At 43.7% G+C, this 19,390-nt stretch overlaps 1 protein-coding gene across 1 annotated transcript in view; it reads right to left on the reverse strand.

Moving 5' to 3' along the window:
• The window catches only part of LOC141145985 (glucosylceramide transporter ABCA12-like), a 327,299-nt gene that overhangs the window by 291,721 nt on the left and 16,188 nt on the right, over positions 1–19,390 (reverse strand). The window contains exon 4 of the mRNA XM_073632770.1: positions 1,057–1,275. Within this exon, the coding sequence (XP_073488871.1) occupies positions 1,057–1,275 (219 nt within the window). The remainder of the gene's footprint in view (positions 1–1,056; positions 1,276–19,390) is intronic.

The following is a 19,390-nucleotide window of genomic DNA, read 5'->3' on the forward strand; positions in this document are numbered from 1 at the left end:
ACACGCACTTTTTTCCCCTTAAAATCAGGGGAAAATCACGGGTGCATGTTATAAGCCGATCCCCTGCGATCCTGAGCTGCCAGATCTAAAAAATCGCCAACCATGATTTGAAAATGGCACCGCCGGCACCAAAATACACAGAGCCAGTGCTCGGCTCTTCTCGGCCACTTTCGGCTTCACTCGAGTGCAGCCCGAACCTAGCCGAGTGTACTCGGCTAGGTTCGGATAGCTCCGCTCACAGTCACACCCATCCTGGGCGGAACTACGAGTGGAGCCGAAAGTGAACGGGAGGAGCCGAGAAGAGCCGTGTATTTCGGCGCTGGCGGCGCCATTTTCAAATTGCGGTCAGCGATTTTGAACCCCAGTATGGCAGGGGAGGATCGAAGGCTGCACTGGGGCAAGGCTGCACTGGGGAAGGCTGCACTGACAAGGCTGCACTGGGGAAGGCTGCACTAACAAGGCTGCACTGGGGCAAGGCTGCACTGGGGAAGGCTGCACTGACAAGGCTGCACTGGGGAAGGCTGCACTGACAAGGCTGCACTGGGGAAGCTGCACTGACAAGGCTGCACTGACAAGGCTGCACTGGGGAAGGCTGCACTGGGGAAGGCTGCACTGACAAGGCTGCACTGACATGGCTGCACTGACATGGCTGCACTGGGGCAAGGCTGCACTGAGAAGGCTGCAATGATGGGCATTTAAATGTAAGTTTTTTTCCCTTCAACTTCCCTCCTAAAAGTTTTTTTTCCTTAAAATTCCCTCCTAAACTTGGGGTGCATGTTATACGCTGGTGCGTGTTATACGCCTATAAATACGGTATAACATGTTTGTTATTTTTGAAAAAAAAAAAGACTTCAATATCACGTTTGCTGAAATTTCCTCATCATTAACGGCAAACTTGGGTTTCAGTTATGGTTTTATATATGACATAAAGATGGCAGAGACTTTTTGCAACAAACCAACAAAAGCTAAAAAATGATTACTTGAAGCCATTTGGTGCATAATGAATTGCTTATCTCTGCTATGATTTAATGTTTAAACAAATTGAATTATACTGACTCTTCAACTTCTCTTTCGAGTTTGTTCTTGGTCCAGGAAGGTATTTTCAGAGCTCCAAATAACATAAGATGTTCTTTTACTGTTAAATAGTCAAAAAGGACATCATATTGTGGACAAACACCGATCTCCTTTCTAATAGCCATAAGTTCAGTTTGCATATCTCTTCCATTAACAAAGATTTTTCCACTGGTAGGTAAGTATAAACTACTCAACATGGACCTGGAAAAAAGAAAAATATCTTAAATTTATATTCTGTGCACCAACACACTGTATATCAGTGAAAATTATTATTTATTGGTTTCCAATTGTATACATTCAAATGTCACAATTGTGTATATATGGTTCCTTATACCTCTACAGAGCAGTTTATTAGGAACACAGGTACACCTGCTTATTCATGCAGTTATCAAATCAGCTTATCACGTGATAGCAGGACAATGCATAAAATCATGCAGATACAGTTCCGAAGGGGGGGGGGGTTGAGCTGCTGAGGCACACAGATATGAAGGCATTCACCAGATCTGAATCTAAAGAACACATTTGGAATGTGTTAGAACATGAGATATACAATATACCTGTGCAGCTGAACAGTCTGCATACATTTTGTGATGAAATATGCACCAGGATCTCAAACGAATGTTTGTGGAGTGTGATAGTGCTAATGAAAATGTTATATTATGTTTATTTTTGTTGTTTTTCCTTTAAGAATTTACATTATGTTTTACTATACTAAATAATTAAAATTTTTGTACAGCCAATATAGGATTTGTGTACTTACTGTAAAATCCTTTTGTTGGAATATATTTAGGGACACAGTAAGTCCTTAACTTTTGGGTAATATAGCCATCTACAGGGGGCCTGCACACTATAAAACAAAGATTTGTAGGCCAGCCCAGGGTAACCCCTTCTACCAGCAGCATGCCTTGTTTTTCTTAGCAAAGCAGAACCATGAGTATGATCACAAAACAGAGTGGAACCAGTGTCCCTCAATGGACTCCAAGAAAATAATTTTACGGTGAGTACAAAAATCCCAATTTCTTTCTGATTCATTGAGGGACACAGGAAGTCTTTAACCTTTGTGGAGTCTGAAAGCAGCCCAACTGAGGAATGAGCAACACAGCAAACCAACACTGCTAGGCTCAAGAAAACAACAGAGAGCTGGTGACTGCTTTAAGTTCAAAGAGTCACCCAAAGAACTGTATGTCTGAAGATGGCATCAGGTGAGGCCAAAACAACCACCTGGTAGCACTTGTGAGAAAATGCTGGAGCAAAAGCCCAGATGAGCTTTAAAAATAAACTCAACATAGGCTCAAATAAGCAAGATCAAAGTCTTACAAATCCAGGTCCAATACATCTGCTGTGCACAGAATAATAAGTACAATATTATACTTGACTCTTGGATCTGGTAGGTTGCTTGATACAGATGTGACAGATTGTTATGTGCACACAAACTCTGAGGCAGGGATGAGAAAAACACAGTACAGAACACTAATGTAAATTCAAACAATTACAACTTTATTAAAAAGCAATATCCACTGACATTAAAAACTTAGAAGTAACATTTGGAAGTGTTAGTGGGAACCAGCTCAGATAGATGTAAAATTATTCTACCCTGTTCTGTTGCTAGTGGTGAGAGATTAAGTGGATGGGCCTGAAAGAAACAGGACATGTTCATAGATGGAAACAGCGAGTGTCATCATTACTGAGCAGCAGCTTACCCCCTTAGCTAGATGTCTCCAGGTACAGTAGATTTATTAAAATGGTTCACAGGAACACAAACATAGCAAAAGTGCAGAGGATTTGAAGGTTTTTTCTATAGAGACCATTTCCTCTAATCTTCCACATTCCACTTTCTATTTAGTAAAATTCTATAATTAAGAAATATACTGGATTTAAATATATGTTAAATACTTTGACACACAATGGCCTAAATGAGGCATTAGATCTACACACTATTTTGTATTTATCCTGACATACTGATACACTGTACAACCCTTAGTTTATAGCTTTTACATATTATTCATATGTTTCTGTTGCTTAAAGCAGGGCTCCACCCACTTCTCTGCCCCCCCCCCCCCCCCCCCGCCACATTTGGCACTTTTTGGGGCTAAGGGGAGTGGGTACTTTTTGCAGCTGCAAATTGAGCTGGAAGTTTGCCCCCTCCTTCCCCCGCAGCCTGGAGCACTTCAAAGGTCCCAGAAGACTGCAGCCCATTCACAGAACACCACACGCTTCACGCATGCACAGTAGAAAACCTTTCCTTTAGTCAAGATGGCAGCGCCAGTACTATAAAATGCCAGCACCAGTCCAAACCTAGGTTGGTCTAGGTGACTGTACCCACAAGTAGATGTCTTGCTGGTGGGCTAAGCCACTACTCATTAATGATGATGTTGGCTCACTACTCATTAATGAGGATGTTGGATGTGTCCATCTCTGAGCAGGTCCTGTTTCTTTCAGCCTCAGCTGCTGAATCTCTCACTGCTGGCAAAGGAACAAGGGCAGACAGGTTTACATCTATCTGGGGTGGTTCCAGTGCTATTTCTCAAATTCACTTCCATGTTTAATACAATTGACACAATTTGATAATATACATGTATTGGTGTGCTGTACTGCATGTTTTTCTCAGCCCTCCTCAGAGTTTGTGTGTGCATAACAATCTGCAATCTCATTATCAAGCAGCCTGCCAGCTCCAAGAGTGAAGTATATTATTTTCTGTGTAGTGGACTCATTGGACCTGGATTTAGAGGACTTTGATCCCATTCCTTTGAGCGTATGTTAAGCTTAATATTAAGGAGCTATTTGTGCTTGTTTTGCTATACTTTCTATTTATTACAAGTTCTAACCTTTTCTTTGACTTTTTCTTCTTTCAGCTGTCGTTTCCTATCTGAACTAAAATATAACTAATGGTTAATTTACTTCTTGTTTTTTTTTTTTTTTTTTTTTTTAGTTTTTGTTCCTTTTAATTTTACCATCATCATCAAAAGTAAAACATATCCAAAACAGTAATAGAGGGGAAATCTTCCAATGGGGGCAATAGTTCTCTCTTGCCACTGCAAAACTTCTGGTTGGTCCTTAATAACTGATGTACAGTACATCACCATCTTGGTGTTGTCTGACTGTATCCAAGCAGATGAACCTCCAGTAAGTCAGCCAATTCACAATAATTTCCAGGATGTTTTGGAAATAAGACTCCTTTGACACCAAGTCCCTTCCACCAGCAGTGTTTCCAGGACTCCTTCCCATCCCAACAGGCTGGAAGCTTCATGAGGATCCTTCAAAAGATGAGAATGAAGGAACTCCTAAACTCCAGAGCCAGATTCCTGAGTCACCAGCTCACAGACAAACTGGTCCTCAGTGAAAGATAAATTGGTCTCCGGAGACTGGACTGACCTGTCCCACAATACCAAAATGTTATATCATAGAGGTCTGGAGTAAAATTGGGCCCAAAAGAGACTACCATCAGAGTAGAGAGTTTGATGGTTCCTGGGCTGGTGAATTCAAATATGAGACCAGAATATCTGAAATTTCTCCTCTGGAAAGAGCACTCAAAACTAAAATTAGATACTCCAAATGATGAGTTGGTTCTAGTGATGACTTCTGAAGGCTCACGATCATTTCAAATCTTTGTAACATCTGGGTGGTCAATATTAAATAGTCTGTCAGAGTTCATGCTGACTGTTCCCTCAACAGGAGGTTATCTAAATATCCAACAATGGGGATGCCACAAGGATGCAGAGGGGTAAGTACTAGGGTCAACACTTTGGTGAAAACCTGAGGTGTGGATGAAAACAGTGTTATTACCTGTTAACTACTTTTTTCAGGAATCTTCCAGGACGGCTTACAGAGAGATAGGCTCCTTCCACCTCACCTAGCACAGGAAACACATGATCCATATCATAAAAGCAGCACACATGTATTAGCCCCTCAGTAATAACAAATAACCGAAGGCTTCAGAATAAGCAATCATTAAACCTTCATTACCGTAGCTTCATCTTTACTCTATGTTTTACATTGCTAATCACCAACCAAGAAGGGAGGGAACTGATGCCGTCCTGGAAGATTCCTGGAAATAGTAATTAACAGGTAATAACACTGTTTTTCCAAGTCATCTTCCAGGATGACTTACAGAAAGGACAAAATAGGACTACCTGATCAGGGCGGGACCACAGCCTGCAGCACTTTCCTGCCGAAAGACTGGTCTTGGCTTGCAAGCAGATCCAGTCTGTAATGCTTTACGAACGTCTGGAACCTGGACCAGGTTGCTGTCTTGCAAATCTGGAGGGGAGACGCTCCTGTCCTTTCAGCCCAAGAAGTAGAAACTGCTCTTGTGGAATGAGCATTTATTCCTAACGGAGGTGTCTGGGATGCTGCTTTGTATGCCTCCGCGATGGCCGACTTCATCCACCTTGCGATGGTATTTTTAGATATAGACAAGATATGGTGAGAAATACTCCTGCGCTTGTGAGGTCATTTGTTGTAAGGAAAGGGTAGTATTGTAGAAAGTGGAAGGACTGGAGGAGATGGTAAAGCATGTCCCGCTGCCTTAACTGACCTGGGGTGGTCTGTAAAAGACTGTTTAGTAGGAGGTGGATGGAGGGCGTGTGATCAGACGTTTACATCAAGACATGTGTGGTTTAATCATGTATAAGGAATACAAACAAATAAATATTGAATCATACAAATACTACGTTGCATAAAAACAGGTACAAAATAGGCACTAAAAAGTTAAAATTAGGGTATGCCCATGTTGAGGCAGGTATTTAAAAAAGGCTGATGCGTTTCAAGGGTAATCTCTTCATCAGAGCCAGGAGAACAGGAGCACAGTCTGTATGGGCCGGTAGGCCGACATGTGTACATGAGAAGGAGTGGCTAGTGGGAGGGTATGTCCTCTGATGGATAATTAGTTATTCCAAGTTCCATACCAGTCCACGTCCAGGCGTTCCAGGTGGAATACAGATCAGAACAATATAGTATGGAGCACATGGCAAGTATATACCGTACACTACAGACTGGAGACGTATAATAAATTTACATTAAAAATACATTAAAAAAGGTCAGATGTGTAGACTTAAAATAATAAAAGATACCATATCAATACAGGGAATTAATGATAGGTAGTAGACATTGAAACAAAAACATGAGATTCTAGATAAAAATATATAAATATATATATAAAATATATATATATATATAAAAAGGGGACATAAGTGAATGATGTAAAATGCACAGAGAAACCCTAAGGGGTCTTTTTTTCACCACATGGTGTAACCAGTTGTTCTTCTGTACAAAGGACATGCGCATGCGAGTAAAGACACCTCTGCCAGCACATGAATCGCTGTGCAGCAACAAAGTGTGGATGTATGCCAATGCTCACAGGAAGCACATCTGGGGGCACAGAAATTACTGTGCAGTTGTGCAAAAAACATAGATATATTCATATACACATAGAAATATATAAACATACATATAAAGATAGAGCCCACCTATAAACACATATCATGTGCCTATGTTGAAGACATGTCATAACAGTGGGGTGGGAATATACAGTTTGTGCAGCATGATGGCAGAAAGTGACGGAAGTGAATGTGTTGGAGTATGAGGGTGCATGTAGGTTGTGGAAGTACAGGAATATAGTGGTACTGGTGGGCAAAAGTGCAAGTGGCAGACAGGTAGACTGATGAGGGATCGCACCTACCTACAAATGTAACAAGGATGTATACAATTGTATTTTCCTTTGCGGTGGTACTTGGCTGTCAGATGTGCCTGTAGTGAAAACAGAAGATGAGCAGGGGAGAATTGGACTGCAACCTAACGGGGGGGATCCCTTAGGACACTGGTGGATTGACAGGATAGGGGAGGTACAAAGTTGGTGGGGAGACCTTGTAACTGACCTGTCTCCAATGGCTATGTAGGAGCAGCTGCAGTCTGTAAAAGTCCTTCGGAGTAGAGAGCCATGTGATCCTGGAAGTAGGAGGGGGGGAGAAGGTGTCCTTAAGGTGGCTGGAGCTGTGGATACCTGAACAAGATGTGTATTACTGCCTGGGATAGATAGGCAAGTATTGTGATGAGGACGTACTGGAGGGTTTAAAAGTCTCTGGGGGGCGGGTCCGTTGGCAGGCTGGGAGTGAGTGTACACAGCAAGAGGGGGTGGGTGTGGCCTGCCATTGGAACGCATGCCAGCGTGTGAGTGGGCGTGGTCATGCATTCCAAGAGGCGCTAGCATGACACCTGTCGGTTCCCAGGGGAGGGTGGGCTGACAGAGATCTTCCTGTGCATGAGCCGAGCCGTCGTGATAGACGGTAGGCTCATGCGGCTCACATCAGCTAGCCCCGATAAGAGCATAGAAAGGAGGACGGCACAGAGGAGGGTAGAGGAGTTGTTTCAAGCACAGGGGGAATCTGTGTTCAGTGCACTGACACACATGACATGCAGGCATCAGATGCACAGAGCCACACACACGCACCCTCAAGTGTGTTTGCAGCATAAAAGTATAAAGGAGTTAAAATGGCCATTGTTATAACCAATTTTACTGTGTACAATGATGTAATGTAAATATAGTATAGCTATATGATATAATTATAGGGTAAAACAGTGGTATTTCGTAATATGCTATATAGGTTGTGTAAATGCGGCAGAAATAAATGATGTAGGGAGCGGTGGTGTGCTTAGACTGCAGGGACAGAAGTATACAGGGTATAGAGGGTATACCGTGTGGTGGAATGATAATCGGTGATGATAATCGGTGATGATAATCGGGAGGGGGGGAGGGGGGGAGGGACACAGGGACTGGGGGGGAGGGGGGTGGCTCTGAGGGGGGGGGGATAGGGGGAGGAGATGGTGGCAAAGCATGATGGTAATGATCCTGCATCTAGATAGCCCTGTGGATTTCTAAATCTTCATTCATTCCATCGGGAACCATTGACCCAAGAGTGAAAATCCAAAATGATTCTTGTTTACCGAGTTTTCTAAATCTCCTCCCATTATCAGCGTCTTTTTTGATGGCTTCAATGCCAAACACTTTGAAGCCTCTTGGGTTGCCATTATGATGTTCTCTGAAATGCCTGGATACTGAATAGCTGTGGCTTTTCTTAGTATTTATGGACTAATGGTACGTGTTGCTATTGATAATGCTGCTTTTATGTTAGTTGAATATTGTCCTAAGTGGACGTGTTGTGCAACCAACATACAGAAGGCCGCATGGACAGATCAGACCATAGACTAGATAGGTGGTGCCATAATTAATGAACTGTTTGATTTTGTGGGTCTGGCCGTTGGATGATTTCTTTTTTACGGTGTGCTATAAAGGCACAGGCTCCACAGTTTTTGGTTCCACACTTGTAGTTGCCCTTCTGGTCAAAGATGGATGTCCAATGGCCAGTGGAGGTCTTAGTTTGGCTCTGAGGTTTTCGTACTCTGCTTGGAGCTATTAGACTTCTAAGGTCTTTTGATTTTCGAAACACAACTACCGATTTGGATGGTAGAACTAGGTTGAGGATGGGATCTTGCTTGAGAATGTTCCAATTCTTCTCGATAACTCTCTGTATGTCGAATGCTTGCTGTTTGTTTAGGAAGAGGAATTCGCTTTTCGTGATGACTCCATTTTCCCTAGCTTGATTTAGTAGGACTTCAAGGGAGGTTGAAAAAGATGGTAGTGGATCAGCAGGGAGTTTCTCATAAGTGTCGATATCCCCAAGGAGTCTCAAGACCTCTGCCAAATAACAAACAGCATCCACTGACTCCCCACTTCTACCACATCCCCAAGATTCATAAGAACCAGGCAAATCCACCAGGCAAACCCATTATTGCTGGGATTGACAGCCTAACTAGCAATCTAGGTTGTTATATTGACCACTTCCTACAAGACTTGGTAACACAACTACCATCGTACGTAAAAGATTCTGGACATATGCTCGACATCCTTTCATCATTCTCATGGCAACCGCATTTCAAATGGCTCTCATTGGATGTCTCTTCTCTTTACACCTCCATTGAACACAAATATGGCATAGAAGCAGCCAAATACTTTCTTTCCAAGAGTGACATACACCCTTTACAGACCAAATTTCTCCTCGACTCCATTTTTGCCTCACCCACAACTACTTCTCCTTTGTGGGCGAGTTCTTTCGTCAAACCAGGGGGACTGCTATGGGAGCAAAATTTGCCCCTAGCTACGCAAACCTTTTTATGGGCATGTGGGAAGACCTGTTCATCTGGGCCAACAACCCCTTCAAAGATCAGCTTGCCCTCTACACCAGATACATTGATTATATCCTGATCATTTGGAACGGATCCCATACGGATCTAAACAAATTTGTGGAACACTGCAACTCCAATCCATATGGTATCTCCTTTACCCATGTGGTCAACAACAAATCACTCATCTTTTTGGATCTAGACCTGCAAATCGATGAACAAGGCATGATTATGTCTAAAACCCATTTCAAACCCAATGCTGGAAATTCCTACCTCCATGCCAAAAGCCACCACCATCCCAAGTGGATCCGCAACATACACTACGGGCAAGTCTGCAGGCTAAAGAAAACCTGCACTAAAAGAAGCGACTATGAAAAGCAAGGGTCCATTCTAAAAAAGAAATTTCTCGAGAAGGGTTATGAAGAATCTCTCATCAAACAAGCTTTCTATAAATATTGGACACAGTACGACGAACATCCCTGAGTCACTATGGCAACGGAGGCCAACAAAAGAAGTCAAAACAAGCATACTACTGACAGAAATGTCTCTAACTTCATCAGATTCAGTACACAATATAATACCAAAGCATTCGACATACAGAGAGTTATCGAGAAGAATTGGAACATTCTCAAGCAAGATCCAATCCTCAACCTAGTTCTAACATCCAAACCGGTAGTTGTGTTTCAAAAATCAAAAGACCTTAGAAGTCTAATAGCTCCAAGCAGAGTACGAAAACCTCAGAGCCAAACTAAGACCCCCACTGACCATTGGACATCCATCTTTGACCAGAAGGGCAACTACAAGTGTGGAACCAAAAACTGTGGAGCCTGTGCCTTTATGGCACACCGTAAAAAAGAAATCATGGGGTCCGACGGCCAGAACCACAAAGTCAAACAGTTCATCAATTGTGGCACCTCCTATCTAGTCTATGGTCTAATCTGCCCATGCGGCCTTCTGTATGTTGGGCGCACAATACGTCCACTTAGGACAAGATTCAGCGAACATAAATGCAGCATTATCAATAGCAACACGTACCATCAGTCCATGAATAATAAGAAAAGCCACAACTATTCAGTACCCAGGCATTTCAGAGAACATCATAATGGCAACCCAACAGGCCTCAAAGTGTTTGGCATTGAAGCCATCAAAAAAGACGCTGATAATGGGAGGAGATTTAAAAAACTCTGTAAACAAGAATCATTCTGGATTTTCACTCTCCCTACATCATTTATTTTTGCTGCATTTATACAACCTATATAGCTTACTACGTAATACCACTGTTTTACCCTATAATTATATCATATAGCTATACTATATTTACATTACATCATTGTACACAGTAAAATTGGTTATAACAATGGCCATTTTAACTCCTTTATACGTATATGCTGCAAACACACTTGAGGGTGTGTGTGTGTGGCTCTGTGCATCTGATGCCTGCACGTCATGTGTGTCAGTGCACTGAACACAGATTCCCCCTGTGCTTGAAACCACTCCTCCACCCTCCTCTGAGCCATCCTCCTTTCTATGCTCTTCCCGGGGGCTAGCTGATGTGAGCCGCATGAGCCTACCGTCTATCACGATGGCTCGGCTCATGCACAGGAAGATCTCTCTCAGCCCACCCTCCCCTGGGAGCCGACAGGTGTCATGCTAGCACATCTGACAGCCAAGTACCACCGCAAAGGAAAATACAATTGTATACATCCTTATTACATTTGTAGGTAGGTGCGATCCCTCATCAGTCTACCTGTCTGCCACTTCCACTTTTGGCCACCAGTACCACTATATTCCTGTACTTCCACAACCTACATGCACCCTCATACTCCCACGCATTCACTTCCGTCACTTTCTGCCATCATCCTGCACAAACTGTATATTCCCACCCCACTGTTATGACGTGTCTTCAACATAGGCACATGATATGTGTTTATAGGTGGGCTCTATCTTTATATGTATATTTATATATTTCTATGTGTATATAAATATATCTGTTTTTTGCACAACTGCACGGTCATTTCTGTGCCCCCAGATGTGCTTCCAGTGAGCATTGGCATACATCCACACTTTGTTCCTGCAGAGATGTCTTTACACGCATGCGCATGTCCTTTGTACAGAAGCACAACTGGTTACACCATGTGGTGAAAAAAAGACCCCTTAGCGTTTCTGTGCATTTTACATCATTCACTTATGTCCCCTTTTTATATATATATATATATTATATATATATTTATATATTTTTATCTAGAATCTCATGTTTTTGTTTCAATGTCTACTACCTATCATTAATTCCCTGTATTGATATGGTATCTTTTATAATTTTAAGTCTACACATCTGACCTTTTTTAATGTATTTTTAATGTAAATTTATTATACGTCTCCAGTCTGTAGTGTACGGTATGTACTTGCCATGTACTCCATACTATACTGTGCTGATCTGTATTCCACCTAGAACGCCTGGACGTGGACTGGTATGGAACTTAGAATAACTATTATCCATCACAGGACATACCCTCCCACTAGCCACTCCTTCCCATGTACACATGTCGGCCTACCGGCCCATACAGACTGTGCTATTGTTCTCCTGGCTCTGATGAAGAGGTTACCCTCGAAACGCGTCAGCCTTTTTTTAAATACCTGCCTCAACATGGGCATACCCCAATTTTAACTTTTTAGTGCTTATTTTGTTACCTGTTTTTATGCAACGTAGTATTTGTATGAATCAATATTTATATGTTTGTATTCCTTATATATGATTAAACCATACATGTCTTGATGTAAGCATCTGATCACGCGCCCTCCATCCACCTCCTACTAAACGGTATTGTTAGATGCCCTTTTACACCTGTTTGAACCTGCAAACAACACAAACAGGCTGGTGGAACGTCGCCATTCCTTGGTGTGCTCTATGTAAGCGATCAAGCATCTCCTCACATCTATATTATTAAATGCTGCCTCCTTGTCATTTTTAGGATCTCCGCAAAATGATGGTATCATGATCTCTTCCGACCTATGGAAGTTAGACGGTACTTTGGGGAGAAATGCCGGGTCCAGCGAGAGGATAATCTTGTCTTGCAAGATGATGGAGAAGGGCTCGATCACTGAAAGCGATTGTATCTCTCCAACCCTCCTAGTGGAGACTAGGGCCACCAAACCCAATGTTCTCAAGGTTAAGAGCTTTATGGGCAGTTCGACCTGGCTCAAATGGTGTTTTACAAAGACTTTGCAACACAGTGGATAAGTCCCAGGGAGGGAACCTGCTTGACTTGGGGACCAGCTTACGGCTGATGGATGCAAGAAATCTCTTGACCAGTGGCTCTTCTGACAGTTTTTGATTTAAAAAGCTAGATAGAGCCGATACCTGCACCTTAAGGGCACTGACTGCCAGATTTAGATCTGCTCCGGCTTGGAGAAAATCTAGGACAGCCGGGATCATGGCTCCTGACACTCTATTATTGAGCAGGTGCCAGGCCCCAAATTTTTTCCAGATTTTATTGTAAATTGCATTAGTGGACGGCTTCCGGCTGCTAAGAATGGTATTGATTACTTTTGCCAATAAACCTCTCTGCTCTAACAGCTCCCTCTCAGAAGCCAGGCCGTCAGAAAAAGAGAGCTCACTTCTGGATGATTCACCTCTTCCTGATATATGAGGTCTGTCCTGTAAGGCAGTCTCCAAGGCTCCGTGATGCTGAGTCTTAGGCCTCATGCACACGAGACGCTGGTGCAAACTCTGCTGAACACATGTTTTCAAAAGCTGAAACCGCCGTTTAGAAATGCCTGTTTTGCCACGTTTGCATGTCTCGTTTAGCCACGTTTAGCCGCGTTTTACCCTGTTTGCGTCTAGAAGCGTCTGCTGAGCAGAGAATGACATTTTGCGTCCCAACTTTGGGGCTCCGTATCTTTGGGCCACTTGGTGCTAGGAACCCAGTGTGCTAACACAGTGGAACTAGCACTACAGCATATCCAAATTTGGGGTTCCTAGCACCAAGTGGCCCGAGATATGGGGCCCCAAAGTCGGGTCACAAAATGTCATTCTCTGCTGCAGAAGTGTTTGACATTTTGCGATCTGACTTTGGGGCCCCATATCTCAGGGCCACTTAGTGCTAGGAACCCCAAACAGTTCGACTAACACTATAACATATCCAAATTTTGAGTCACGTCGCAAAATGTCAAGCACTTCTGCAGCAGAGAATGACGTTTTGTGACCCAACTTTGGGGCCCCGTATTTCGGGGCCACTTGATGCTAGGAACCCACATTTGGATATGTTGTAGTGCTAGTTCCACTGTGCTTGCACACCAAATGTGGGGTTCCTAGCACCAAGTGGCTCCGAGATATGGGGCCCCAAAGTCGGGTCATAAAATGTTCCTTTAAAAACACTTATAAACGCAAACGCGGGCAAAGGCTTTACCAGCGTCTAGCCGCGTTTAGCCACGTTTAGCCGCATTTGGCGTCTGAAACGTGGAAAACTTTTGCGTCTGAACCCATTTTTTTCTTCTGGAAAAACAAGGTTAAACGCAACTGCCTGAAAACGCCAAAAAACGAGACTGTGTACATGAACACATAGGATAACATTGAATGGGTTCAGGGGCAGTTGAAAAAAGTGTCCAACTGCCTCTGAATGCGCGTTTAACAGCGTCTCGTGTGCATGAGGCCTTAGTAGTCCTGAGAACCAAGACCTCCTTGGCCAGAATGGTGTGATCAGGATAAGCTTTGTGCTCGACACTCTTATCTTCCGGATAATCTTTGGAATGAGGGCAAAAGGTGGAAATGCATACACCATATTTGCCTCCCAGGACTGGGATAGCGCATCTAGGCCCAGACTGAGATGATCTCTCTGTAGGGAGAAAAATTGTTCCACCTGCCTGTTCTGCCTTGTAGCAAAAAGGTCTATTTGTGGGATTCCCCACTTACTGTGGTAATATTGTCCGAAAGGACCTGCACATGTCTTCCCCTCAGAGTCGGACCAAAGGCTACTAGAGCCTTTAGAACTGCGCTCAGCTCCCTTGCATTGGAGGAGAGGCTGACTTCCTGCCAGTTCCAGATCCCTTGAGCCATCCGTGCACCTAAATGGGCTCCCCACCCCTGACTGCTGGTGTCCATGGTGACCACCAGAGGGTTGAGTTGGGACCAAAGTTGACCTGCAGAGAGATTTGTAGGGATCAACCACCACTCTATTGAGAGTTTTACTTCCTGCGGGATCTCTGTCTGCCTCTGAAGAGATTCCTTCCTTCCATCCCAGACAGAAATCATGAACGCCTGAAGTGCTCAAGTATGGAATTGTGCTCACTGGACTCCTGGGATGGCAGCTGTCATCAGACCAAGAACCCTCATTATATCCTGAATTAAGGTCTCTCTATATACGCAAAGGCTGCTCACCTCTGCAATTATCTTTGCCACTTTTTCTTTCGTCAGAAACATTTTGGATGTAGTCGAGTCTATTAGGTATCCTAGGAATACTATACTTTGAGTAGGTACCAACTGTGACTTCTCCTGATTTACCAGCCACCCCAGCTGCTGACGGTGTCTGATAGTTCTGTTCAGGTTCTGTTTTACCTCGTCTGCTGAGTCTGCAAAGATCAACAGGTTGTCCAGATAGGGAATTATATGGATTCCCTCTGATCTCAGGATCCACAGAGCTTCTGCCAAAATCTTCGTGAAGATGCGTGGTGCTGACGTCAATCCGAAGGGCAGAGCATTCAACTGAAAATAGAGGGTCTTGAACCCCTTCTTCACTGCAAACCTGAGAAACTGCCTGGACTCCTTTTGAATTGGGACATGAAGATAGGCGTCTCTTAGGTCCAATGAGACCATGAAGACATCAGGGGCTAACAAATCTCTGGTGGTGTAAATTGACTCCATTTTGAATCGTTTGTACCTTACATACATGTTCAATTGCTTCAGGTTCAAAATGAGTCGAAATTTTCCTGATGGCTTTTTTATCAAAAAAAGTGAGAATAAAACCCCTCTTTTCTTAGGGTTGGGGGGATGAAGCTTATCACCTTCTCCTCCAGCATACTCTGTAGGAGGGAAGACATAGCTGTTGCTTTCTCCACATCTTTTGGGAGAATGTTTGCGTGAAATTTTTGAGGGGGGCAGCCCAAGAGCTCTATCCTGTACCCCGATTTTATCAGATCCGGGATAAAGCTGCTGCTGGAAATGGTCTGCCACTGTGGGAGGAATGACCCCAACCTTCCTCCCACATGGCTGACTGAGTCACTGGGAATAGTCTTTAGGCTCGGGGGGGTTTAAAAAGTAAGCAACCTCTGCCCCTACCCCTCCTGTATTGCCACCCTCTTTTCTGGTCCTGCGTGGCTGTAAAACCCCTGTTATGCTGTCTTTTGTCCCCCTGACAATAGTTCCTTTCGCCTGATCTCTGGAAGGGATGAAAATTTATTTTTTTTCTTTTGCTGTTGTTTTTTGAGGAAAGGAAACCCTTTCTTTTTATCGGCCGACCTCTCTAGGACAGATTCCAGCTCTTTACCTAAGAGCAAATCTCCATTAAAGGGGAGGGAACAGAGTTTGACCTTTGACACTGTGTCTCCTCCCCAGGACTTCAGCCAGATAGCCTTCCTGGCTTCATTAATTAATGCTGTAGACTTGGCCAAGAATATTACAGACTCCGTGGACGCATCTGCTATTTAGGCTACTTCCTTATTTAGCATTGGTAGAGAATCCAAAATTTCTTCCCTGGGAGTATCTGACTCCAGAAGAGTGCGGAGCTGTTTAAACCATAAATCAAGCGTACGAGCCACACATGTAGTGGCTAGTGCTGGCTTAAAGTTAGCGGAGCAGGCTTACCACACTTTAATTAAATATCCTTCTGCCTTTCTGTCCATTGGCTCCTTTAGGGTGCCCGAGTCCTCAAAGGAAAGCTCTGAACCCTTTGAAACCTTAGATAGGGAAGCGTCCAGTCTGGGGCACTTTTCCCACAACATTGTATCTTCCTCTTTGAAGGGAAACCTTCTTTTCAAATTTTTAGGGAAGAAGACTCTTTTCTGGTTTCTTCCATTCCTGAAGTACTGTCTCTTTTAGGGGCGCATGTACCGGAAAGGTTCTGCTCTGCTTAGGCTGAAGGCCTGAATATAAAATGTCATGTACAGACAACTCCTGGTCCTCTGGCTCCTCCAGCTCCAGGGTGTCATATATAGCCTTTAATAGTTTCTCTGTTTCCTCTGCAGGAAAAAGGGATCTTTAAACCTTGCTGGGTCTTTCCTCATTACATTCCCCCTCCTCAAGCTCTGAGGCTGACTCTGAGCTCTCCTCCAGTACTCCGTGCTGGTGGGCTGCCCGTGCTTGGGTCAGGACCATTGGCCTAACACTAGTACTGGTGCCAGAAGCACAGGGGATAGGTTCATCAAGAGCCTCCTGCTCTCTGGGTTTAAAGGACTGTAAAGTCTGTTTCTTCCCTTTCTTCATTGAGTTCATAAAACCTTCTAGGATAGGATCTGTTTTTCCTTTGATGAGCTTGTCTATATAGTCCTGACGTGCACTTTTCTTCCACCCATAAAGGTATTTTTCTTGGTGCACATTGGGCACCTTTTTCTGAGTGTCTCTGTTTTGCTATCTCTGGGCTCGTGGGCTTTGTCCTGAAATGAATCAAATAACAAATGCCAGCACATTACTTCCACTGAAGACAATACCATAACAAAAACACCCTGTGGATAACAAAAATTCTTATCTAAGAACCTTTTTAAAAGTACCCACCACCGGAGCCTATGCTAGTAGGTGCGACACCTGTCCACACTAAGCATAACAATAAACAGGCTCTGGAATAAAACACAACGCCCCCATGTGCCCCTCCCCCACAGGAGGATAAGAAAAGGGAAGGAGCAGTCTGCCCCCTATTTTCTTACCTTAGGACCCGAATCAACGGGTGGCGCCTCCAGACCTGCTTCCATGGATCCTGGTGTGTCCATGCTCCTGGAAGCCTTCAGCGCCATTTTGCTATTCAGGCCTTTATATAAGGAGGTGTGGAGAATCCGGGGTGGCGCTGTGGATCCGACGATGCCCTCGGGCACAGTCCTGTTATCCCCAGCTAGGGCTTCACTTCCCAGTGTCAGGGTGTACCAAGATGGCCGCCGCTGGACTTCCTGCCATGTCACTTCCTGTCACCAGTCCTGGAAGTTACCTCATCACTCTGTGCCACCAGCACGATCCACACGCTAGGGAAAGAGAAGCCCTGCACATGGAGATCTCTGTAAACAGCAGAAAAAAGGTACCCGGATCATGCGGCGGCCTGCGCCTCCACTAGGAGAACACCCTGCTGTGCCATTTCAGATGGACCCACTGACGCTCTGTCAGGTCTCTGGGTGGCCCAAACTGACTCATACCCCAGGAGTACTACCCCTGTTTGCCCTGGGTATGGACATCGGGAGGCCCGTGCCACCTAGCACGAAGGCCGGAAAAATAACAAACATCTGTTTGAAGTTCCTGACTGGCCGGAGGAAACACAAATACTGAGGGGCTAATACATGTGTGCTGCTTTTATGATGTGGATCATGTGTTTCCTGTGCTAGGTGGGAGGAGCCTATCTCTCAGTAAGCCGTCCTGGAAGATGACTTGGAAAAATCCAAAGGGCAGGACCACAAACTGGTAGTGCAGGGACCCCACAAAACAGCATAGGAATTGCTGATGTGCTGGAAAGATGTAAAACTGTAGGTAAGTATCTTTGATGTCCACAGAAGATAAAAAGTCTATCTGGTGAATGAGGGCAGTAACAGCTTTGGTATATTCCATGTAAAATTTTTAAACACAAGTGAGAAGATTCAGAGCTTTGAGATCTAAAATTGGATCTAAAATGGGATGTATGCCCCTTTAGGGTTGAGAAGAGTGAACATATTGGAGCAACACCCCTGTAACCATTCAGCCACAAGAACTTAGCCAACAACACCTTGGTCCAAAAGACCTGAGAGGGGTTGATGGAGACACGCTAATCTGTGCAGTGACACAAAAAGAGTTTAGGTAAACAAACAAGGGGGGAAGGGTGTCTAGAAGAAAAACAGACTACAAGCAGGCATAGCAGTGAGGAAATGCTTCCCCAATGCTGTTGTTTTGGATAGAATAAAAAAGGTTAAAGCTACTATTACGTTTTACTCTTCTCTGTGCCCCTTACTGAGATTTCCTTTAACTGCAAGACACAACAGGAAATATCCCTAACATTAGAGGAAATTCTTCCTCTTTCAGCAGAATGAGTGTCCCCACTGAAACATATCCCGTCTATCTCTACTGTGGGGACAACTGTAATGCCCTGTACACACGGTCGGATTTTCCGATGGAAAATGTGTGATAGGACCTTGCTGTCGGAATTTCCGACCGTGTGTGGGCTCCATCACACATTTTCCATCGGAATTTCCGACACACAAAGTTTGAGAGCTTGCTATAAAATTTTCCGACAACAAAATCCGTTGTCGGAAATTCTGATCGTGTGTATACAAATCTGACGCACAAAGTGCCACACATGCTCAGAATAAATTAAGAGATGAAAGCTATTGGCTACTGCCCCATTTATAGTCCCAATGTATGTGTTTTACATCACCACGTGTGACCGTGTGTATGCAAGACAAGTTTGAGCCAACATCCGTCGGAAAAAATCCATGGATTTTGTTGTCGGAATGTCCGATCAATGTCCGACCGTGTGTACAGGGCATAAGATTTGAGTTCCCCCCACTTATTTTTTATTCTGGTGACAATGGTGGCTTATGCAAATTGTGAGATTAGATCTTTATAACACTAAGTAAATTAAAACAGAGGTTCTTATCCTTCCCCATTCCCCCATATCCAAAACTAGAAAAAAATGTTTTGCCTGTAGGTGTACTTTAAGGTTAAACTAACAATATACAGGGCAAAAAGTAGTGAAGGCAGAAGTAAAGGAAGAAAAAGCAGAACGTAAGAAGAGACAACAAATGGCATAAGTTACATTCTTTATCTTATTCTAGTTGAAATAAATGGTTATGTTAACATATTTTATTCAATGCTGTATTAATTTAACATATCAAAACAGGAAGACAAAAACTAAAACAAAATGCAAAGTGGTAATTTACTGTAAAAAACATGATGCTAACATTTTAATAAGTAACAATGCCAGAAATATTGTATAACCGACAGCCACACGTCTGTGATGAAATGTTTATTCCACTCCCATTC

Source organism: Aquarana catesbeiana, linkage group LG05, assembly GCF_042186555.1.
Source record: "Aquarana catesbeiana isolate 2022-GZ linkage group LG05, ASM4218655v1, whole genome shotgun sequence".
Taxonomy (NCBI): Eukaryota; Metazoa; Chordata; class Amphibia; order Anura; family Ranidae; genus Aquarana; species Aquarana catesbeiana.